Raw genomic sequence first — 24,555 nt, forward strand, 5'->3', positions numbered from 1 at the left:
TTTATATACATTTTTGTTTTAAGAAATTGCTAAACATTTTCGTCTAGTACTGTACAGTTCTAGCCGATCTCCTAAGACCGCCCATCGAGAGCTCTGCTCGTTCAAGCTTGTTCCAACTATTTCTGTCTTGCTCACGCCTAGTGTGTAGTCTTTCTATCTTCGCGCAGATTTCTTCAAGGTCACAATTCTAACAAATTAAAGTGGACTGTAACTATTTACGAATAGTAATCTAATCTAGGTATACCTCTACTCCTCCTAACTCGTGTTTCTGACTAGACCTTCATGCCTGAGAATGTGTCCCACTAACCTATCGAGCTTATTTCTTATTGACTTCCATAGAGTCCTCTGTTCTCCTATTCTTTCTAATACCTCTTCATTTCTAACCTATTCTACCCACATTTCGAACGCTTCTAACCTTTTTTGTCCCTCGAGCCCACCGTTCATGTTTCGCACCCATACAGCGCCGCGCTCCAAACATATCTACCCCTTTAACAACCTTTTTCGAATTTCTAAATTAATTGTTCGCGAGCATAGAAGTGACTTCTCTTTATTAAAGGCGACACGACCCTGCGCTATCCTCTGCTTTATATCCCTACTACTCCTTCCGTCCTGACTTATCTAACTTCCTAGATATCTAAAACCAACCACTTCTTCTAATTTTTCGTCTCCTATCTTTATATTCACTCTTTCCCTACTTTTTCTTCCCTTGCATACTAGTATTTTTGTATCACTTTTATTTATTTTCATACAATACTATTTTATCAATACCGCTTCCATTTTATTTAAAGTTTTATTTTAGTATTTCTTTGTAGATACCAATTGCAAGTTTGTATTTGCGCTGGTTGATCTAAAATCTCGAAACACTTTGCTTTTAAGTTTGTATTTCAGCGTTTATCGATTGTTTAATTTTTTATTTGCGGCTCAATATCTTTGATTTAATTTCCGAAAACTTGATTGTAATTTTCTTTCAAGGTTCTTGTAAGAAAGCCTAATAGCAGAGCATTTAGCAAATTTCGCAAAATATAAAGTGTCCATCATTTCCTAAAGTGCTTTGCAGAAAAGTTCGTTGTTGGGATTTCTGTCAGACAAAAGATTCGGAATTGTTAAAGATAAAGTAATTTCGAGCAGCAATTCTCTCTTGATTTCGTAACGCCGTTCCACTTTCCTCTTATCGAGCGTTCTCGTCCCCCCGAAATCACCGTAAATTCCCGATATCATTAGACAGCAGATATAGTCGAAATAAAAAGTAATAACTCAGTTCGCTGAGTTGAAGTTAGTTTGAATTGCGAATGTTGTTGGCGGCAGTCTAAATCTTCTAGTTAAATTTGCATATAGCGACCCATAATTTGTTCCGCAAGACTCCAAATCACCGTCATTATACCGGCAATTGTCAGAACGTTTCTGACTCGACACCCTCCCCCAATACCCCGTTCGCCTCTCTTCTATTCTGAATATTACTCAAGCACATGTTCCCGTTCCATCCAAACTATCATTAGGAGACGTCGCCACAGGTACTTTATTGTAATTAGGACTCACTGTTAGGCACATTCGTAGAAGCTCTTAAGTTTGCGTTTTGAAATCCAACTTCTTTTTTTCCTAAGTGATATAAGCTCACAATTTAATGCCGTATGGAGAACGCAAAAAGTGACCGAAAAAAAGATTCTTTTCGGCATATTTATGTAAATAACTCAAAATCGAAGCCTCCAAGAATAAAATTGTACTAGACATTTTTTGTTCCTCGTTTAATTCTTTATAAGATAGTGACGGCTTTATTAAAAAAAATAATTTTTTAATTGAAAAATGGGCTAAAACCAATAAAAAACGAATCTACAAATTCAATGCGGTGACAACCAATACATGAAATGTTTTTTTGGGATGAAAGTCTACGTGATTCAGTATATACTTAACTAACCTTAAGGTAAAATTTAATTTGGAATCACAAATATTTCAAAAATTTCATTTAATTACCCGTGCTGCTTTGACCTCCCATTGAGCCTGTGGAGTGAATTACTTGCGGTAGTAGCACTAGAGACTTACAAATGAATAGTGATCATTCACTGAATTGTGTGAACATCAGTTTTTTTTTGCATAATATCCTTGTATTTTTGTAGAAAACGATTATCAGTACAGTAAAACGTTGGTATTCGTTCCACGACGTATTACAGAAGCGCTTGCATGCTAGGGTTGCCAATCAATACGCGGGAACCGGTTCGACATATGCAAATATTCGTCGCACCAATGAAGAATAAAAAGAAGAAAAAGGGCACAACGACGCCGACGGTGTCACCGACGCCTAAGTCGAAGACGACGACTACTAGTGCCTTATAGTCTGGCGCGTATCCAATGTGCCAAAAGACTGGAAACTTTTCAAATGGATGGTTTACCAGTTGATGCGATAGAGATAAAAGTTGGGCAAAGAAATGCTTTCAACATATACATATAGACATATACACGATGTATGTACGCATATGTAGATATTATGTTACTAAATTTCGAATCAGAAAGCTCAAAAAATAGAAGAATTAATGCTGCCTACCGAATGTGGAACAACTAAGAAATCTAAAAGAATGAAGAACATCAGTATCAAACGAAAGCGAATCATACAAATTGATTTTTCTAAATAAATATGCTAGTATATGATGTATGTGTGAAGCACGGCGCTGTACGGGTGCGAAAAGTGAACCTTCAGCGGAAATGAAAAGGTTAGAAGCGTTCTAAATGTAGTGGTGGTACAGGCGAATGATGAGGATACCGATGAAGAGATATTAAAAAGAGTAGGAACAGACAAACGGGAGCTACGAGGAGAAGGGGTAGCCCTAGATTACATTATTGTTCGCAAATAGTTAAGGATTATATGATGTTCTAGTTTTAGGGAAATGCGAAGGTTAGCTCAGGGTAAGAAAGAGTAGAAGTACGTGTCCAACCCGTTTTTTGATGATTTTGATATTTGTTTAGGTCAGGCAGGTTTGTATTTATGCTGGTTTACCCAAAACCTGAACACTCTGCTTTTAATATTGAATGAAATTGTTAAGTATATTAACAATTATCAATTCTTTAATTGTTTTATTTGTTTCTGAACCTATAAAGTCTTCGATTTAATTTTCAAAAACTTGAGTGAAATGTTCTAGTTTAGGGAAATGCGAAGATTCGCTTAGGGTAAGAAAGAGTAGAAGTACGTGTCCAACCCGTTTTCCGATGATTTTGATATTTGTTTAGGTCAGCCAGGTTTGTATTCATGTTGGTTTACCCAAAATGTGAACACTCTGCTTTTAATATTGAATGGAATTGTTAAGTATATTAACAATTATCAATTCTTTAATTGTTTTATTTGTTTCTCAGCCTATAAAGTCTTCAATTTAATTTTCAAAAACTTGAGTGAAATGTTCTAGTTTATGGAAATGCGAAGGTTTAGCTCAGGATAGGAAAGAGTTGAAGTGCTTGTCTAATCAGTTTTAGCACTGATGATCTTATGTACGATGATGCTCGGCGCATCCACTAAATATTGTCAAAAGTTACTGCCCTTAACCCATCTAAATCTGGACGATAGTACGTAGCACTTGGAACTATCCCCATCACGATCCAACCTAAGTTTTTTAGAGAATTTAACTTTTCTGTCTTCATCTTCATTTTAAGTATTACGTACTTTACTCTATAAAATATTTCACTTCCGAGTTACGAGAATAACTGGAGAAATAGAAAAGGAGTAAAACTTCAAGCGCAAAGAGCAATTTATTCGTTAGTGTACACATACGTAAGTATATAGATGTTTCTATAATTAAGTTAACCGCCGTGTTGAGTCGTCATTCTCCTTATTGAATTAAGAGTAAGAAAGTTGTCCCAAAGTGGTTACCTTATACGCCTTATTGAAACTTCCGCGAACTTTACAAAGTTGAACAACGTAATTTGCCGGTGAAATTTGACCCTCCGGCTGCATTTTTCTTTAACTTGTCACAACGAATAATGTAATTTGATTTCCCCAGAAGGATATTACTAAGAGATATCATTATATTCTCATATTTATTTAAGGATATGGCAAAACTTAAGTCGTATAAAAGAAATGTTATCAGAAGCGTCTTTAAAAATTTATTACAACAATAAGCTGCTTTAAAGAACACAACAAAAGTCTTGTCTTGTTCTACAAACTAAAGGCTTGATCTTGACTGTAGTTTCGCTTAATATTCTTAAGGAATTATTATAATGATTAGCTTGTTCCTATACTTAGTATATATTGTAAAAATTAGCCCAAAATTTTAGCAATCGTGGCCTTCATCCATGAACTTAAGTCTGATTTTTATCTTGACTTAAGTCTTTATAATTAAGGTATTGGTTTCTTCGCTATATACATTTAGAAGTAGGATTATCAATATTATTGATTGGTAATGAGAACACCAATACCTATTACTTTACAGTATGTTTTGACCATGTACCTTGGTATTTATCTTTCAAGTCCTTTGCGAAGGCTTTTTAACTAACTGGACTTAGTCTGCAAGTACGAACAATGTACAGGGAGCATTTATCAATACACTGACCGTCTTTGGTTTGGTATGAAGATTTTGTTTTAGCCTCAATTTATGTCTTAATTGTATTTTTTCTTAAATCCAAATGTAGTGGTGCTACAGGCGAATGATGAGGATACCGATGAAGAGATATTAAAAAGAGTAGGAAAACAGACAAAGAAGAGCTAAGAGGAGGAGGGGTAGCCCTGGATTGGATTACTGTTCACAAATAGTTAAGGATGTAGGATGTTATAGTTTTAGAGAAATGCGAAGATTAGCTCAGGGTAAGAATGAGTAAAAACGCGTCTCCAACTAGTCTTATGATGATGATAACATTTGTTTAGGTCAGGCAGGTTTGGATTCATGCTTGTTTACCCAAAATCTGAACAATCTGCTTTTAATATTGGATGGAACTGTTAAACACATTAACAATTATCAATTCTTTAATTGTTTTAATTGTTACTTAGCCTAGAATGTCTTTAATTTAATTTTAAAAAACTGTTGTAGTTTAGGGAAATGCAAAGATTTAGCTCAGGATAGGAAAGAGTTGAAGTGTTTGTCTAATCAGTTTTATGACTGACGGCCTTATGCACGATGATGGTAAAATATCCTTACAACAACATTGTCATCAGAAACACTATGCACCGTTCGTAGACCTCTAAAACGAAAGGTAAGACTTACGTTTTTTGAGACCTCCTGACTTTACTTAGCCTTATCTTTTCTGGATTTTGTTTCATCCGTTCGAGCAAGTATAATAGAAATACAAAAGAGATGAAAGCTTCTAATAAATCAAATAATACGTACAAAAGGATGAAATTAGCGTAAATATTACTTCACATTGTTGTTTCTCATCCCACGTTGTTTCCTTAATGCTTTTTGGTATTCGTAAACCATATAAATCTGAGACAGAACCTTGATTTTAACTAGTTTCGCCACAAAGATCTTCCTTTGAGCTGGTGTGTAAACATTTGCAAAGCAAACTTCAAATTGTGTCGAATACATTTACATAATGTTAGCCGTTGCCACGGGGAAGTGTCTCAACTTATAATTTTCGCATTAGAGATGTAAATCGTAAGATTAATCTGTAAACAATGGCTGCAACACACTTGACTTTCTTAATGGATTGCTATTCGATGGACCATCAATAAATCCCTTCCATAAATCAAGCTTGGAAGCTTTACTAAAGTAGCTCTTTGGATTAACATATTCTACGGTCGATTTGAGAAAAAAATTATCTTTGAATTTTGACTTTGGAAAAATTTGGGCCTTAATCTGGTCCTTAAGTCTTCTCTCTCATTCCAAAGTATTAGTATTGGATGTTGGTCTTAAGCCAAAGAATTAATTGTAATTCAGTTGGATTTGGTGTTCTCCAATAGATTCATAAAAAGACCTTGGTCTCAATCTCGTCCTTTAAGTCTTCTCTCATTTAAAAGTATTGGTACGAGGGTGGATTGATAAGTTTCCGGCCTGACCAAGAAAAACAAGGTTTTTAAAAATTTTTTTTTTTTATTTCTCAACATAATCTCCTCCAAGGCTGATACATTTCTCATAGCGGTGTTCCAGTCTATTAATGCCATCTCTATAGACTGATTCGTCAAGCTCCTCAAAATAACCATTTACAGCTTCGATTACTTCTTCATTGTCCGCAAATCTCTTACCGCCAAGCCATTTTTTGAGATTAGGGAACAGAAAATAGTCACTCGGGGCTAGGTCTGGAGAGTAAGGAGGGTGCGGCATCAATTCAAACTTTAGATCGTTGATTTTAGCCGTCGCAACGATTGACGTGTGCGCTGGTGCGTTATCGTGATGAAACAAGATTTTTTTCTTCGCCAGATGAGGTCGTTTAATTTTCACCTCGTGGCTCAAACGTTGCAATAAGTCTGCGTAGTATTGACCAGTGATAGTATTACCCTTTGCAAGGTAATCAATGTATATAATACCTCTTGCATCCCAAAAAACAGTAGCCATAACCTTGTTCGCCGAAAAAATTGTTTTTGCCTTCTTTGGAGTTGGTTCCCCTGGTCCAATCCACTGTTTAGACTGTTCTTTGGTTTCAGGAGTGTAGTGGTGGACCCACGTTTCGTCAACGGTTACGAATCGACGCAAAAATTCGCTTGGATTACGCTTATACAATGACAAATTTGCGGTAGAAATGTTTTTTCGAATCAATTTTTGGTCGACTGTTAGCAAACGCGGCACCCATCTTGCACAGAGCTTTTCCATATGCAAATGTTGGTGCAAAATATGTTGCACACGTTCATATGACATCTTACAGGTCTCAGCTATCTCACGCACTTTCAATCTGCGGTCTCCCAGCACTATTTGATGAATTTTTTCGATCATATCTGGAGTTGTGACCTCAACGGGGCGTCCTGAGCGAGGCCCATCAGAGGTGCTCACACGACCCTTTTTAAACTCGGAAACCCACTGCTTAACGGTTGAATATGACGGGGAGGATGTCCCCAGTGTTGAGTCCATCTCTTTTTTAATTTCCTTCGGCGTTAACCCCTTCAAATAAAAGTATTTGATGACAGCACGATTTTCCTGCTTTTCCATTTTTACGAAAACCACAGAGGCGTCTTGTTCAGCGTGCTGTCAAACCTACACTAGCAAGGAGATCGGGCTGAAACTATAGCTACAAGCTATCCAAGGATGGTACTATAGAATGTCACCTCAAGGTAGGCCTAGTGGCGTCATCTCTTGGTTAGGCCGGAAACTTATCAATCCACCCTCGTATAACTGCCATAGCATTATTACATTCATCACTAGATCAAAAATATGATCAGCATTTTAAGGGAAACCGAATTGGACATTGGTCATAAGCCAAAGGCTTCAAATTTAATATTGATTGTGGTCTTACACTTAGGATTCGACTTTCGTAGTAAACTATGGATTTAGAAGCAGCTTTATTTAGTGTTCTCCAGTCGATTAATGAAAAGGCCTTGGTCTTAATCACATCCTTCATGCTTCAACCCTTTCTCTCATTCGTAGAAGCACTAGTAGAACTGTTCTACATTAAGTAGCAACAATTCTACAAAATCAAAAATTTTAACAGCCTTGATCTTGAACTTAATGCTTAATGATTTTATAGTTTTGAGTTTTTGGGTTTAGGATCAGATCTCTACAAAATAAAACTTTAGAAGAACAAAGATCAGGAATCAAGATAAGAAATAAAAGTAAAGAATGATTTTGATTTTGATTTTGATCACGGTTTTGGGTTTAGGATCAGATCTCTGCAAAATATAGCTTTAGAAGAACAAAGATCAGGAATCAAGATAAGAAATAAAACTAAGGAATGATTGTGTATAATGATTAGAAGTAGTAGTACAATCCTCATCGGTATATTATGTTTGAGTGGTTTATGATGGTTGACGTAGTGCATGTTATTATTTATGGAAGCTATTTTTCGAATATGTGGCACACATAGTGGAGTGAAAAGCGAGGAGAGGCTTGCACGAGACTTTAGTTGCAGTATCCGGTGGTGCAGGAATTGGACAAAAGCCAAACCGTGGATGGGTAACGTTGGCAGCACTTATCACTTAACGTTTCCACCGCTAAGGCTGTTGTTATAAAGTATTAACAAAGCAAAGCAAGTGGAAAACGGAAATGCAGATTCACTGTATCGAATGCACACAGCCTTCAGGCCTTTTTCATTCTTAACGAGATGCATCCAGTGAAACATCTTTTACTCCCGCAGGAATTGTTCTGGCATTAGAAAGCGCTTGCAGAAAAACATACGCGGAAGAGATTTTATACATAGGAACCAGAACCATATGTGATGAAAAGTGGCCCATTTTTCCAATTACATGATCGTAACAGTTAAAGCAAGCTTGGTGTAAAAATTACCTCGAATGCCATATATATCTGTAGCTCACTAAAGAGAAATCTAATGCTCAAATTCTGCTTGTCTGCACCTCTCTCTGTTACACATTAATTGGTGTAATGTTATTCATTTTCTTTATTAGTGTTCGCTGCAATTCCTACTTGACATCTCTTTTCTATGTTTACGATATTCCCTATTGCGTTCTGTCAGCAACCGCTCTAGCCTATTAATAAGTTAAGTTAAATTAAGACTATGCCAATTTTTAATGTCCCAACTATTAGGATTCGTCAAATGGGAGGAGCCTAAAAACATGGCGCCGATTAGGGAAAATTTATCGTAGTTCCTGTAGTGTACCGTGCAATTTCCAAGTTTTTAGATTACTATAAAATGATAAGTATTGACACAATATGTGATTGGGCTGACACAAAGCCTCGGAAAGGAAATTTCGTTGAAGGTGAGCGTGTTTTTAATGCCAATCACATTATAAAATTCGGAAATAACAAATCCGGAAGCTAGCCTTCAAATTCCGTCAAGTTTACTGCCTACTTTTTACAAACTTCGGATTTAAAAAGTGATTCACGTTATATAATTGGTGAGGTGATTCTGGGTGATTTAAGCAATATCATATCAATGACTTGCACGTGCAAAGCCGATTTAAGAGAACGTTGCAAACACATTATTGCAACTTTGTTGTATTGCAGCAGGTAGGTTCTTAACCTCAAAATACTTATATCGTATCATTAGAATTGTGTTAAATCAATTACACAGGAATAAATAATTTCTCACTTTATAATTTTAGTATGATTCTAGTTTTAAATATTAAGGTTATGGCTGATGGTAAATACTTGCTGAAATATAATCATGTGCATTAAAATGACGTGAACAAATTTTTATTCCGGAATTCACTTCTTTGATACCTACTGCTTTCATCCAAGCTTCTATTAGTTTACTTTTTTCTCTAATTTTCCGAATATATTTTTTACATATATAAAACGGTTAGTTTTTATTGGAAAGTAGTTAATGTAGGTGAAGAGTTAAGATCTATGTCTGAAGTGCTATTGCAGCTTTTCACTGAACATATTAACTTTTTATTTGATTTAACTTTAGAGGAAGACTTCGTCGACTCCATCATCAATTCTTTTTTACTTTTTTAAGGTGTTTTATTATTTTAATAAACAATTTTACAATTTGCGTGCACAGTTCCTATGTAAATTTTTCCCTCATTCGAGTTATAAATTTTGCCATCAGATGGTGTATGCCCATTTGACGGATCCCAATATCCGAAATGTCTCGGTTTCATCCACGTAAAAATTTTCTTTTATTTCTCGATTCTTTGGAATTACCTTTGACGAATTACCAACGTCACTAATGATTCCAATCAACATATACTTATCGGGAAGGTAACAAAAAAGGTGTTATTTAAGCACCTTAATTTAAATATTACACTGTCGAAATTGTCACGTATTGTTGCCTAAGCGCTATTATCACAAAAATTACACTAACTCAAAGTACAATTTTCATTTAAGGTCTACATCAACATATTCACGTAATTTACAAAACACTTAACGATTCAACGACATTTATATTTGAATGGCCTCAATGTAATTCGCATAAAATCTTATTCTATTTAGAGAGTGCAGTTTAAATTACAAAGTTTCGTATTATCGGCGGTTTGTGTAGACATTGCGAAACTTTTGAAACTATCGAAAGTTGAATAATAACAATAAATATATCGGAAGATACAGCAGAAGTTTACATCTAAGATGCTATTTCGAAGGAGTACGTAATAAAGCAAGGAAGTCATTAACTGCGAACAATGCGAAATGCTAATATAATTAAGATGCTGCAGAATAAGCCACGCCAAACTTTAACTTCCGAATATACTGAATGAAGCAAGTTTAATATCGTGTTCTTAATACAGACAGACAGAATGGAATAAACTTTCAAAGATACGTTCTGAATGCAGCACAACAATTATGATCGATAATATGTATACACCACAGTTAATTAAAGGATATTCGCTAGATTTTGATTTGATTTTCTAAATGGTAGTCGACAATATAGTTAGGGAGGGTTCAAAAAGGCATTTGTGAAATAAAAAAACTATACAAAATTAGTATTTAAGTACCTAAATATGTTTCAAAGCCTGAAATGTTTTAAAGCGGCACCTACACGTTGGAGGTAAAAAGTTTTTATTGATCTGCCGATTCGTTCTCTTCCTAGCCAAGGATAATTCTGCAAGCTACCAAATTTCAAAGGATGGAGCCTCTATGACAGATTTTGAGGAGTTTAAAGGATCAATAAATTATTTGTTATCCAATAAACTTTTTTAAAAACAACTTTTAATCTATCTGGAATTCTGTTAAATTCTATTTTTAATTAGTAGCAGTCATTACTTTTGTTAAGAATCAGTAAAACAACACTTTATTTATTCGGAAGTCTTTGTATATAATTACAGTACAAAGCCTAATGTTTTATCAGTCAATTCTGTAGAATTTTATTGTTTTAATGCAGTGAGCTATTAAACTAAATGCACTTTTCGATAAACAAAATTTACATAAACAAGGAAACGTTTTCAACAAGTCGTTTTAAATTTGTTTGATTTGTTTCTATGTTGCATTTAAATCAGCCGCAAGTCACGGCTTTTTGATAGCAAATTCTCATGCACTAACTGTAAGTTACTTAGTCTTTCATTACGTGTAATACAAAGTGTACAAAATGGATACCGACTCAGATCTTATCATACGTGGACCAAAAGATAACTCCACCATCCCTACAGAGTCACTGGGAAAACTTTTACTTGACGTTATAAAATCTTCAAACAAGGATAAAGCGATATTTGTAAGTAACTAACGAAATATTAGATGAAGTGAAGAACGTTATTTTATGTAACTTTATATCAAGATTAGGTACTTTGTACTTGTTGTTGCCCTTAGTTCTGCGAATCGAATTCAAATTATAGAATAAATGTTGTAAATTCATTGTAGATAAATGGACTTACTGGCGAATGCATGACCAACGGAGATCTAATGGAAAAATCGATCAAATTGTGTAAATTTTTGGAAAGTGGTATGAATTTAAAGAAAGGAGACGTGATGACAATTGTATCTGATAACAATCTGTGGTATCCAGTTATATTTTTGGCCGGTTTCGCTACTGGAATTGTCGTAAATGTGATCAATCCTGTTTATACAATTGGTATGATTTCTCATTTACAATTTCAATTAAATTATGAAACGAAATATATTTTAAGGTGAACTTCATCGTCTTCTCAATCTGGCCGATCCAAAATTAATTTTCTGTTCAAAGGAAGCCTTAAAGTCGATCAAACAAGTATCAAAATCTGTAGAATCAGTACAGAAAGTTATTGTCTTAACTGAATCGTCGTATGACCAAATTCCAAGTATCGGGGAAGTTTTGGAACAAACAAAGGTTGACGTAAATAATTTCAAACCAATCGACATAGACGTGGAAAACGATACAGCAATAATTCTGTGCTCTTCAGGCTCTACTGGGTTCCCTAAAGGGGTGGAAATAACTCATAAAAATATCAGGGGCTCTATTATATACATGTAGTAAGTGATAGAAGTCAACTAAATGCTTCAATGCGGAGAGTCTATTAAATTATTATTAAATAATAATACACCTTTAGGTGTCCTTAACAATAACATTTTTCTTCTGCTATAGTGATCCGGTCTATGCAGAAATTTCGTCCGATGTGACCAGCTTAATTTTGTTACCGATGTACCACATAGTAGGAACACTCGGTACAATCCTTGCCATTTACTCAAATTGCTTAACTGTAGTCCTAAACGCATTCAAGCCTCAATTGTTCTTGGAAACTATTGAGAAATACAAAATAAGATTCTTATCTTTGGTACCAACTGTTCTACAATTTATAGCCAAAGGTGATTTGGTACCACAGTATAATTTGGACTCTTTAAACTATATTTATTCAAGTGGATACAAACTAGACAAGGAAATCGAAGATGGTTTAAAAAAAAGGTAGTGTTCTAAGTAGATACTACGTGGAAATTAGGAAAAACTTCTCTGATTACAGAATAATTCATCATCATCGTCATCATAAGGTCGTCAGTCCCTTGCATACCAGTATTTTTGTTTTACATTTATTTTCATACAATACTGTTTTGTCAATATTGCTTCCATTTTATTTAAAGTTATCTCTAAGTCCTCCTTGCTGGATGCTAATACTGCTATATCATTTGCAAATCTAAGTATACTAATCTTTTGCTCCTCTATATCTACCTCCACAGTTGTACTGCTTTTGATGATGTTGATCGTGTCTTCGATGTATAAATTAAAAAGCAGCGGTGATAGTGTGCATCCCTGTCTGACTCCCTCCCTAATATTTAGTTCTCTACGATGCAGCCCCAGCTTCTATATCTGTAACTCATCCCTATATTTTTAAGTATATTTAACATCTTGTTCCATTTAACATTGTCAACAAGAATTAGTGATATTAATTAATTTGTATCTCATAGTAAATCCCAAAAGAACCTGAGAGGGAGTTGTTTAGGATGTATGTGATTTAAAGAATTAAATAAATGTTTTAGGCTGAAAAATCTTAAGAGAGTCTGCCAAATATATGGAGCAACAGAGCTAGCAGGTGGTTGTACCATGCAGTTGTTGTCGAGATCCGATATAGGGGGTTGCGGTGTTCTGGTGCATGGTTATTCAGCAAAAGTGTGCCACTTAAAGACGGGGGAAGCCCTCAAAAGGGGAGAGACAGGAGAGATCCGCGTTAAAGGGCCTGGTATAATGAAAGGATATATTAAAAACGAAGCAGAAACAAAAGCCAGTTTTGACAATGAAGGGTTTTGGAAAACCGGGGATATTGGATACTTCGATGAACACGGTGCCCTTCATATTGTTGATAGACTGAAAGAACTTATCAAATATAAAGGATTCCAAGTACTTCTCCGTTATCAAACTATACAGAAGGTAACTAGTTTTTTGTTTAAGGTCGCACCCTCGGAATTAGAAAGTATTTTAAATTCTCATCCGTCGGTGGTAGAAGCGGCTGTGGTTGGAATAACCGATGATAGAGTAGGAGAACTTCCAACCGCGTTTGTGGTAAAGGATGAAAATTGTTCAGTAACAGAAAAAGATATTAGCGATTTTGTAGCCGGTAAGCGTAAGAAAATTAGAGTGAAATAATATTCTAAATCGAAAATTGGTTGTAAACATTTTTTCAGACAGAGTTTCGATACAAAAAAGACTTCATGGAGGAGTGAAATTCGTTAAAGAGCTTCCCAAAAGTCAAAATGGAAAAGTTCTCAGAAAAACGTTAAGAGAAATGGCAAAGTAAAAGAATGAGAGTATTTTTTGTAGTTTAATAAAGAATAGTAAGATGGATTTAAGACAATAGTTTTCATGTGTTACATTTACAATATTATTGTACAAAAACGTACATTTTAAACAAATAAGAAACAGATTCCATGTTTATCATAACAAATGTCTCGTTTCAAAGACCAAATTCACCCTTCCTTTTTTATCCGAAAGAATTAGATGCCATTTAACTACTTTCCAATAGTATTTTTTCTTGATGTAAGTATTTATTTCACAATTCAAGTCCTCTGATTATCAGTCGTTAATATTTCTTGACTAATACTTTTATTATTTTGCGGCCCCCAAGTATTTAAAGGCACTATCCACTCTTTTAATTTCTAAAAAGTATATAGTAAATTATACAAGTTAGACCAAGCCGCAAGAACGTGAAGGCGGTTGAAATATGAAACTTACATATTTTTCTCGAATAGCCATAACAACTGCAACAATCGGTAATGGCAACAAAGTTATAATCCCAATCATCAACCCTATGGCATCAGCCCATTCTGGAAACACGTAAGATCCATACGACGCAGGTTTATAATTGGCCAATTGAAAAACGCAAACCGCCTTAAAAATTCTCCCATCAGCACACATACACAATGCACCATCGTTCTGTATACTTACAATACAAGCAACCGGAGCGACAATCACCCAACACGTCCACCAAAACCAATACGTAAAACCTTTCATGACCATTCCCATAGACGTCATGTGTCCCAGAAACCTCCTACACCCATAAACCCATGAAACAGAAACAATCTCCAATAGGCCGATAGGCAAAATCGCCCATGACGCAGTGTTCCATTCTAACAAAGTAAATAAATAAATCCCGCCATTGAAACACATCGGTATTCCAAGAAGAAAACAACTGAAGCATATCCCTAACATGACGTATGCTTGGTAATTCCTTAGTTTAGGCCATCTGTCAACTATCGTGGTGTTGACGGCTTCCAATCCAGCGAATTGGCATCCAATTCCGAGGACAAAAAGCATCAAGAAGAATATCACGGCCCATAACTGACACAAAGGCAGTAGTAGAATAGCTTCCGGGTAGGCAATGAAAGCCAAACCAGGCCCATCGGATGCAACCTCGTCTACCGGAACGTCCAGCTGTTTGGCCAAAAATCCTAACACAGCAAAAATTGCTAAACCTGCGTAAACAGATGTAAACGCGTTTGCTGCAGTTACAACCACAGCGCCTTTCAAGCAATTGGTATTGAATTTGTTGTACGAAGCTAATGTTATTAATGACCCACAGGCTATGCCAAATGAGTAGAAGGTTTGAGACGCTGCATTTCCCCACATGTCAGCCTCTAAAAGCTTCTCCCACTGGGGGGTCAGATAAAGAACTATTCCGTCAACTGCGCCATCTAGGGTAACATTCCTTACCACCAAAATCGTTAGAATCACGTAGGGGAAAATGGTGGTAAAGTAGACGACTTTACCGGAAGTCTTAATACTCTTTGCCACGCAAAGATAACCAATTATCCATGCTGCAACGAGACACATGAGATTTTGCCAACGGAGATAACCAAAATCGTCCCATGACGCTCCTTCTAATCCCAGAATGTAGTTATTGTAATATTCCTCTGAAGATAACGTTCTATTAACAAGAGCTGTTACCCTTATAGAAGAACCATCTTCGTTGTAACAAGTTCTGTTGATGCTGGTTTTGTAACCACCCTCTTGACAAATATTTAAGACCGGGTAGCACGTAAAATTGTAAAAGATCTCCGAGCTGTTACATTTTGCTTCTTCAACGGCACTGAAGCATACTGTAGAATAAAAAAATCGGTTGTCTGTATAGTCGGTTTATTGACGATAGTTGAACGTGACAACGTCATAAGAAAATACTGATGGAATGGTTTCATTTTTCAAAAGAAAATTTTAATTTTATTTGTTTGATAGATATTTTGTATGGATACAGAGAAGGAGGTAAATGGAAATGTATTATTGTATAGCAGCTGTCCACGCGGACGCATCGCTCACTCAAGTAGGAGAGAGACAGATGTCGAACGCTGCCGAACGCGGAGGCCGATTGTGCCTCTTTGTCGCTCGTTCCGCGCTCTCGCTTTTACTTCAAGCCTTAAATGGAACGCCTCAGGGCGAGGTAACGCCGAATGAGTCATGTTTTTTCGTGCGAGCAGCCGGCTCCATCGAATTATAAGACGTTGTCACGTCATAAAATTAACGCAAAATACTCAGGGGTAGTTATAATTAGCAAATACCTTTAGTATTGAAGCTGTGCTGACACGAACCCCATCCCAATTCGGCATTAAACGATTCAATAAAGTAGAATATCGTCCAGCCAATAATGACCATGTAATAAACGGTAATTAAATAGATTACGACCAAACAACAATATCCCAGTCCGGAAAATAAGGGCGCTATCCTTTTGAATACTTGATCAGGACCGACCCCTGTATATTGTCCCAGAGAAAGTTCTAGCAAAAATATCGGCATTCCCATTACGATCAACATAATACAATAAGCCACCAAGAAGGCCCCTGAAATATTTCAAAAATAAATTCCAGTGTGAATTATATTTTCTTGCGGATTTCGTACCTCCGCCATTTTTATAGCATAAATATGGAAACCTCCAAACATTTCCCAGTCCTATGGCGTAACACAAGCAGGACATAATAAATTCTAATGGTTTACCCCAACTAGCTCTTTCTATTATTTCGGGAAGTTCTTTGGACCTTGTATCTTCCACACCATTTTTCTACCGTAATAAATAATACGTTATTAATTTCGAATTAAGACTGATTGCAAATGTTTTTCCAATTTAACACAAAAATATCGTTGTAAACTTCTAGTAGGTTATTATAAAATATTAGCCAATGAAAAGTTAAAGTAATCCATCAAAAGTTTCTGTTATTGTGTTAATTCAGTTTTTTTAAAAATAACGCAAGAAGAATCAAATTCAACATTTGTTGATTAATTTGTCGGTTAATCTTGCAAAGTATTGTTTTAATATCAGAAATAATCCATTCATGAAGGTGTGCAAATGTATTAAAACTTTTAGTGGATGCGCCGGGTCAATTAAAAACAAAGGCTGTAATTAAGCTATAACTCGGATTTCCTGGAAGTAGATTAATGAATTTTCATCTAAAAGTTATATTTGTCCATGTAGATGCAGTAAGGGATGCTAATTTATATATTTTTTGTAAGTAAACTACGATTTGTTATACGTATAATATACAGACTACCCAACATACAGAAAACTTTACAATTATATTAATGCAACTATAAAGAAGGTTTGAAGATGTTTTTCTCATTAAACTAACTTTTTTTAGGTAAAACTCACTATTATCCACGAACAAACCACAAAATAGCACGCAGAAATAATTAATTAAATATTTAGTAATACTTTCAAAGACATCTTCTTGAAGAATTCGGCTGAGAACACCAACACATTTTCAAACTGACCATCTAAAGAAGTATCTAGTTATTAATTACTATTTTTTAGTTAATGTGTATTGTTAACTAACGTTTTAATGTCATAATTAAAACATTCATGGAGATACAGAAGCATTGTTAGTAATCATTTAAAAATGTCAATCAAAATTTTGGTAGAGGCGCCAGGACAAGTTAAAATAAAGGAAAGAAAATTGCTTTTTTATGTTTGAAACATAAAAAAGCAATTTTCTTTTCTTTAATTTATTCTAAAATGTTTCAAAATACACCTACTGCGTCATCAATTAATATTAAAATAAAGGCTATAATTTAAGTTATAATTTTGATTTCGTTGAAGTACATTGATGCATTTTCATATATCAAATTGCAGTTATGTATTTTTGTTTTAATATGTAGGTGAATGTAGATGAATTAAACTAAGTTACGTATAAAAAGATACTAACTTACTTTGACATCCTGGAGTGTTACTTTAAATTGGTCCGCTTTTTGAAAATTATTTTCTAACTTTTCAATAGCCATTCATGTAATTTATTCACAAAAGATACAAAACGAACGAGCTCGATAGTGGTAAAATAAAACCTTTTTTGAATGAATAAATATGCTAAAAGCTGTAGATATATCTACTTAGGTATCTATATAAATTTTTGTAATCAATCTTTAAATGTGGTTCACTTATATTTAAACAAATACTTAGGCGTACACGGTTCGCTTGATAACTGCAATTGCTTCGTTAAAATGGATTTATGTGTTTATGTTCATATTTCGTACGTAATGTGTCAATATCTTATCTTTCTATAGAATCTCCAAGATATATGGAAAAAGAGTTAGTTTTATGTAAGGTGTAATCGATAATATTATTAATTAAACACACTGGAAAAGAATAAACTAACAGCTGTAAAAACAGTTTGGCTAAACACAATATTACAACTCCTGCATACTTTTCTTATTATTTAATTATTAAGAATTGTTTTAGTGAGAAATAACGAAATTATAGGTATCAAAACAAATGTGATATTTTAGATTGAAGAAAATGTTTTCAGTACTGGTCGTTATTGATGCCTTTTAGCGGAAAAACTAGCCAAGGAATTTCCCGATTCATGGACATCCCCTGTATTCATTTCTGTAACAATCTCTGAAGAACTAGTTTGAATTAAAGTTATTTTCCTTCTTTAACCAAATTATTACAGTTAAATCTTCGTAAGTCAAAAATTGACTTCATTAATGATATTGCATCAGAAAGTCTCGTTTGCATACGATGGGTCTGTATTCTGTAATAAAGAAGAATGACGATAGACAAAACTGCTTGCGAAATTACGTTCTTGAACTGTTTAAGTCGTCATTCTTTTTCTGGTAGTGTGGTCAGAATAATAGCTGATGGGCAATTACATTAATGTAGCAACAAACAAGCCGAGGTACAGTGATGGATTTTGACAAAAAGTGTCCGAAACAAGTCGACAAGTTATGTATCTTTCGGATGGACGATGACTATGACATACGAGGTTCTCCTTGGTCGACCGACCACCAGCTACCGAAGGTCAAAAGAAGCATAAAACCTGGTTATGATGAGTGAATCAACACTAGTCCCCCAGGCACCTGTGCCGCGAATACTTGCGCTCATTGACGCTTTACTAATTTTTTTCATTCTATATCCGTTGGTTTGTTGAACGTTTATGTAGTCGCGGGTGATCAAAACGTCAATCCATTTGCATATCTATCCCAATATGGTAAGTAAAGTATAAATTAAAATTTTGATTCTTTTTTTCAACATTTAACAATTCTATTTGGGATAAAGGACATGCAGAATTACTCAAAACTTTAGCACAGCATTTAAAATTTCAAACTATTATGGGGTAATTCAGTGGTGAAATAATATCCGTAAGAATTACATTTTGCGAGTAGTAAAATAAGAAATGATAATCTGTCTTTCAAGATAAAAAGTTTTACGCCGAAATTTCACAACAAATTGATAAAAACATCTCCAAACATTAAAGGAAAGGCAAAAACAAATAAAGATATAATAATTAGAAAAAACAACATCAAAGTCAAAATTAAGTAAACTTATTATAAAGAAATAAATCAAAAGATTACCTGCCTTAATCTATGAATTCTTGTGTGCATCCTGGCAGTTAGATATAACTAAGTAATCCTTGCTAATATTTTAAATGGAAAAGTGAATTTGTTTGTTTGTATGTTGTCATTTCACGTTTTAATTACTTAACTTATCATCATGAAATTTTGTACATACATTGTCAGTGTTACAGGAAAAAACATAGAGTACACTTTATCCACAAAAAAACTACTGTTCCCGAGGGATAGAAAAATTAGTTTTAGTTTTATGTGGTCGTCGATGATATTTGACAATTATTTAGGACATGAACGCGAGTCACAATACCTAAAATTTTATTTATTGAAACTTCAAAATTTTTAAACATTTTCACTCTATTATCTCATGAAGTTGACATCCTTCTGAGATAAAAAATCATTTAAAATTCATCAACTCGAGTACTATTACATCTGACATGTACCATTATAATTACGCTCCATTCAAAGCAGACAAAAAAGCCTAACAAGAACAAAGTTGTAAAGCATCAACTAGGTAATAATAATAACAACAACAGGTATCCAAAGCTGGTCGCTAAACAATGCCTATAACGAGTACTTGTTCTGCCTGTCTTGATGAAAGAAAACAAAAAATAGAAACAACAGAAAGAACATAACGCCATTGTCCCGATAAACATAAATATTCATGGCGAACTTCCTCTGATTTAATTTTCAGACGTTCATTATAAGAGCAACAACGCCCCTGGTATTCTTTTATCTATTCGTCATATCGGATTCAGCGACCATAAAGCAATCGTTCAACGACAGCGCTTTGGTGTCCGCAAGATCTGGCCGTTCCAACGGCGGACGCAGAGGGAACCGATACAGCGTCGATTCGTCCGGCGCGGGAAACATCAAACCGGAAAACTCGGCCGAAACGAGATACGACAACGGTCAAAGCAATTTGGAAAAACGATGCATAAAATGCGTCTACTACAACCCTCCACCGTCATTCAGAGATTCCAGGGAAAGATACGGAGGTGGAGGGGGTTACGACCACTACGGAAGGGACTATGGGTCTGAGGGCTTTGACAAGAGATACGACAGGGACTATTACGACAGAAGGCGGGACAATAACCGACGGCCTGACTACTACGACAGGTACGTTTTGTTACACTTATCACTCGCATAAACAAACAACAGCAACTTATACGGAATGCTTTGCTATATGGCGTCCTGATGAGAAGTAACAAGTTCGAAATCACGTTAAATTATTTACTGACAATGAACACAATGTTCTTGTTTTAGGAATTAGGTTTCGATAGCCATTACTCTGCTTTTATTGTTTTTCATTCAGGAGGTACATTCTGGCATCTATTCCAGGTGATACCTTTTGAGTAGTAATCCATAACACAGCAAGGAGAATGCTTGAGTCCCAGGGATATAATATCATATTCAATTTTGCTGACCGAAAAGTCAAAAACAATTCAGACATATTCTGGTACTAAATTTGCTAATCTTTGCTATTATCTACTTATGTATTTTTATTCAAAAAATAAAAATATATCGCATGAATCTATGAACGGATTTGATAAAGTGATATTCTATAAAACATCTTGTATGTTTAGTGGTTTTGTGTTCCCCTAAATCTTCAAATAGTAATTCATGTGACCCTCCCCAAAGAAGAACGTCGGGAACATCAAGATCTACACAATTGGTTGTCAAAATCTAACAATTTCTCAATCAATTTTCAGATACGACGATTCGTACGATAGGGATGGTTATTACGGGGATGGTGGTGGGTACGATCGTGGAGGATACAGGGGAGGCTACGACAGTGGCGGGTATCCACCGAGTGGTAGAGGCGGAGGTTACGACAGGGACGATTACCCTCGGGGAAGTGATAACAGCTATTACGGTCAAGATCGAGCCTCTTACGACCGAAATAGAGACCCATATGACCACGGTTATGACCGGGGTGGACAAGAGTACGATCGTGGCAACTATTACAAGGGTGGCTACGATCGTGCCGGTCACGACAGGGGTGGTTATGGTTATGCCGATTACGACCAAGGCAGAAACTATGACAGCAACAGGAGTGGATACAGGAACTATGGAGGAGACGATGGTGATGGCTACAAACGATATGGAGGAGGTAGAGAATATGACGATTATGATAGCAGGGGAGGCGGTGGGGGTGATTACGACAGGGGCGGATTCAGACCTTGGGACGACACAACTAGGGGAAGCTCCGGGTGGGACAATCGAGGCAGAGGATACTATTTTGCTACTGGAAAACCTGAGTACGATTCTGGATATGCTGGAAGGTGGCCTTACGGGTCAGGTGGAGGTGGAAACGGGGGAAGGTATGTGAAGGTATTCAACTAAAACCATCGAGGTTAAATTTGACGAATATATTGGAAAACCGGTAATCAATTTGAAACGGTTACTTCCGGATATTTCACTTATTGTGTTAGAGAAAGTTATTAGGTGCATCTAAGCGATGTCAGATGTATTATCATTATTATAGCTGTAAATAATCTCCAATGTCCATATCATAATAGATTAATCATTTTTTTTATGCGCCTGTTCAAATTGAACAAAAACCGTTATGATAAACCATCTGCCTAATTATAAAATCATTATAAAAAATGTTTTTGACCCTGATGTCCACAAGGGTTTCGTACTTAATAATTGTTGTTTTCAATTAGACATAAAACGTTACCGTTGAACAGCGTACCTATGCCGCGAATATTAAAAAAAAAGTAGATATTTTTCATAATTTACGTAGTCGTTTCCGGTGGCAACCGGATACGTTCGGTCACGTGCTACTTCACTTCTATTCTGTAGTGACATGCATCAAGTCTATTCGGACTCCGAGAGCCATTATCTTATTTACATTATTTTGGAAACTGTAATACATGAAGCAAAACGCAAATCATTAGGTTTTTTCGTTATTTCTGTGTGGAAGGTTTAGATTATGTACTTACTTCTTAAAACGAGCAATAAGAACGAGGTTCATAAGTAATTTAGTTCAGACAAATCGCAGAATTGATCGGACAATCGATTTAATTCAAGAATCATTTTGTTCGTACCACAAAGGCATTAACTTCTAAATATAATTAATCTTTTACTTTGTTATAAATATATTATGTTGTTGATTTATAACCTGAATGGATATTAAGTAATTTTTAAATGTGGAATTCGATTCATTCTAATGTTGACGTTTCGTTCTTTCAAGGTGATGAAGCAGGAAAAGCGTTAAAATGAACGTTTTGTTTTTTGTATCTACCTAATATGTTAAAAATTCTCATGCGTACAATTGTAATTGTTTTAGTATTTTGTGTGTTTTCATGTGCAATCTGTTGTGAATGCGACATCATCATCCTTGACCTTAACAAATTTATCCTTTACGGCAAATTTTTAAACCGATCATTATGTAAATTTACTATTAATTACTTCGCAATAATAAAATCAGGTGTTGGCTATTGTTGCAATATGAATTGCTTACAAAAGATTTTAAATAAATGAATTGGTTGAACATATTAGTGCCAAAAAAGTCATTCGTCGTCACAATTTACACATAATTTTCAGGTGTAATGACCTTTCAGAAATAGATTTCCAGATTTTAGAATTTCACTTTTAACTTTCAGTTTCCGGTGTGCTTGTACAGGTTGATGACATTGTTTTTATTGTTTTCTAACATAAGAGCAAAAGCGAACAATTGGATTTACGGATTTCGCAAATAATCCAATTAAAAATTTTTGTCTTCAAAAACTTCAGCAGAGTCAAATTCCAGTTTATTCTAAAACGTGCAAGATATTTTTTTATCATTGCTCAACTTTGGCAACACTTATTGAACATGCCCCATGTCTAAGTATTGACCCTTATAAAATTTACAGATGGTAAATTAGTAGATCAAGAATGGTTCACTTCAAAGTCAAATAATTTATTGGTTTCTCATCATATCTCACATCAAATGATACAAAATTAATCGAAAAATACTCCTCTTTTTTATAATTTTTCATAATTAATTAAAAGTAAAAATAATGAGACGTTAAAGTTCAAAGTTCAAAAGTTGGTATAACCGTACCATTGTGACCTTCCACATAGAAGTACGAGAGTTGATTGATGAAGTTGAAGTTTTGGCTAGATTCTTTTTGTTTTTTCAATTGTTTTATTGATATCTTAAACCCAGTTATCCAATTTTTTCAAGTCATTGAACTCATAAATTAAAGCATCAGTCTTTAGGTTCTATTAGTTATTATCAATTACAAATCAAATACAACATTACTTTTAAATTGATTATTTGATTTGAGATAAAATTAGAACCAATAAGTTTTTGATACTGAAATAATCTTTTTATTGTATCACCCTCTGTCCAAAGGATATCACTATTTGGGTGACACCCTGTAGATTGCAATTTTTTATTAGTTTAAAAGCAGAAACACACTAACTCATGTAATGCCGATGAAGAGATACATCGAATAAATATTAAATTATATTTTTCAAATTTCATTAGGAGGTGGCAACAGGATGATGAAGGATACAGAAGACGAACAAGCTATTTACATGATAGAGACGAGTCTTCAACTTCTTTGGTTTCAAACCATAAAAGTAACGATACCACCAGTACTGCCAACAATAATAATAACGACGAAAATATGAATAATAAGAAAAGTGATAGCTAATTGATTCTGTTATCTACAATTTTCTAGTGTATTTGTATATAAATATATAATATTTACTAGTGTTATAGATTAACGAAAGAGTGATTGATAAATAGTCCATCAGAATTAATTTTTATTAAAAAAAAAAAACAAATTAAATAAGAACTAAACGTTTTGGACAAAGTGCTTCACATAGACTTTACTATTTCTAATGTTGAATTTGGAAATAATTGGGAATCTCAGTATTATTTTATTTAATCCTTTGTATTACATCCATATCATACATCATATAGTTATTTAAATAATTAATCTTTAAATCAAAACGTTGTAAACTTTAATAAACTTATACTTAACTCATTTCTTTACAATAAACCTTTTTATTTATGTATATCTATATTAATAAGTGGTTTATTTGCATTATTTTGAACACAATAAACATTAAAAACCCAAATCTTATTACTGTTGACATTATATTATGTCTATTGCAGGGTGTTTCTGTATTACCTGATTACTTAGTTATTAGAACATATCATGTCTATAATCAACACAATAAACAATTGAAAAAAGTAGTTTTGACCCTGATATCTATAAAACATCGAATGGACAATACAATTGAAATGTGTACTACGTAAATTACTGTTAGAATAAAATTATTGAAAGCATCATCAACTACTATTCTTCATAATTCGCGTAAATAATTGCTTCAACCGTGAAGAGGTGGTAGTTAAGGTTTTCATATTGAATTTTTGTATTT

At 34.7% G+C, this 24,555-nt stretch overlaps 4 protein-coding genes across 7 annotated transcripts in view; 2 read left to right on the top strand and 2 right to left on the bottom strand.

Moving 5' to 3' along the window:
* Positions 1 to 24,555, bottom strand: part of LOC108738619 (acid sphingomyelinase-like phosphodiesterase 3b) — a 231,299-nt gene that overhangs the window by 123,141 nt on the left and 83,603 nt on the right. The window lies entirely within an intron of this gene.
* LOC108738627 (4-coumarate--CoA ligase 1) lies at positions 10,955 to 13,695 on the top strand. 3 transcript variants are annotated; one of them, XM_018472127.1, is made up of 7 exons: positions 10,955 to 11,160; positions 11,307 to 11,517; positions 11,573 to 11,894; positions 12,007 to 12,324; positions 12,894 to 13,251; positions 13,303 to 13,468; positions 13,536 to 13,695. In XM_018472127.1, exons 1-7 carry the CDS (start codon positions 11,038 to 11,040, stop codon positions 13,646 to 13,648), a joined length of 1,611 nt encoding a protein of 536 aa, XP_018327629.1. In that variant the 5' UTR covers positions 10,955 to 11,037; the 3' UTR covers positions 13,649 to 13,695. The 3 variants fall into 3 exon arrangements, with proteins under 3 accessions (XP_018327629.1, XP_018327628.1, XP_018327630.1); XM_018472126.1 differs by having other exon boundaries at positions 12,894 to 13,468; XM_018472128.1 differs by having other exon boundaries at positions 10,956 to 11,160; positions 12,894 to 13,468; positions 13,540 to 13,665.
* LOC108738625 (sodium- and chloride-dependent glycine transporter 1-like) lies at positions 13,662 to 17,792 on the bottom strand. 2 transcript variants are annotated; one of them, XM_018472121.1, is made up of 6 exons: positions 17,539 to 17,792; positions 16,237 to 16,396; positions 15,900 to 16,178; positions 14,296 to 15,446; positions 14,083 to 14,238; positions 13,662 to 14,006 (listed from the first exon to the last, which is right to left on the bottom strand). In XM_018472121.1, the coding sequence occupies exons 1-6, from the start codon at positions 17,608 to 17,610 to the stop codon at positions 13,908 to 13,910; spliced, it is 1,917 nt and encodes a 638-aa protein (XP_018327623.1). In that variant the 5' UTR covers positions 17,611 to 17,792; the 3' UTR covers positions 13,662 to 13,907. The 2 variants fall into 2 exon arrangements, with proteins under 2 accessions (XP_018327623.1, XP_018327624.1); XM_018472122.1 differs by having other exon boundaries at positions 17,535 to 17,616.
* Positions 18,606 to 24,533, top strand: LOC108738630 (TATA-binding protein-associated factor 2N). The gene is made up of 4 exons (XM_018472133.2): positions 18,606 to 18,815; positions 19,868 to 20,292; positions 20,886 to 21,497; positions 23,654 to 24,533. The coding sequence occupies exons 1-4, from the start codon at positions 18,813 to 18,815 to the stop codon at positions 23,820 to 23,822; spliced, it is 1,209 nt and encodes a 402-aa protein (XP_018327635.1). The 5' UTR covers positions 18,606 to 18,812; the 3' UTR covers positions 23,823 to 24,533.

This window comes from Agrilus planipennis, unplaced genomic scaffold (assembly GCF_000699045.2).
Source record: "Agrilus planipennis isolate EAB-ADULT unplaced genomic scaffold, Apla_2.0 scaffold135, whole genome shotgun sequence".
NCBI lineage: Eukaryota > Metazoa > Arthropoda > Insecta > Coleoptera > Buprestidae > Agrilus > Agrilus planipennis.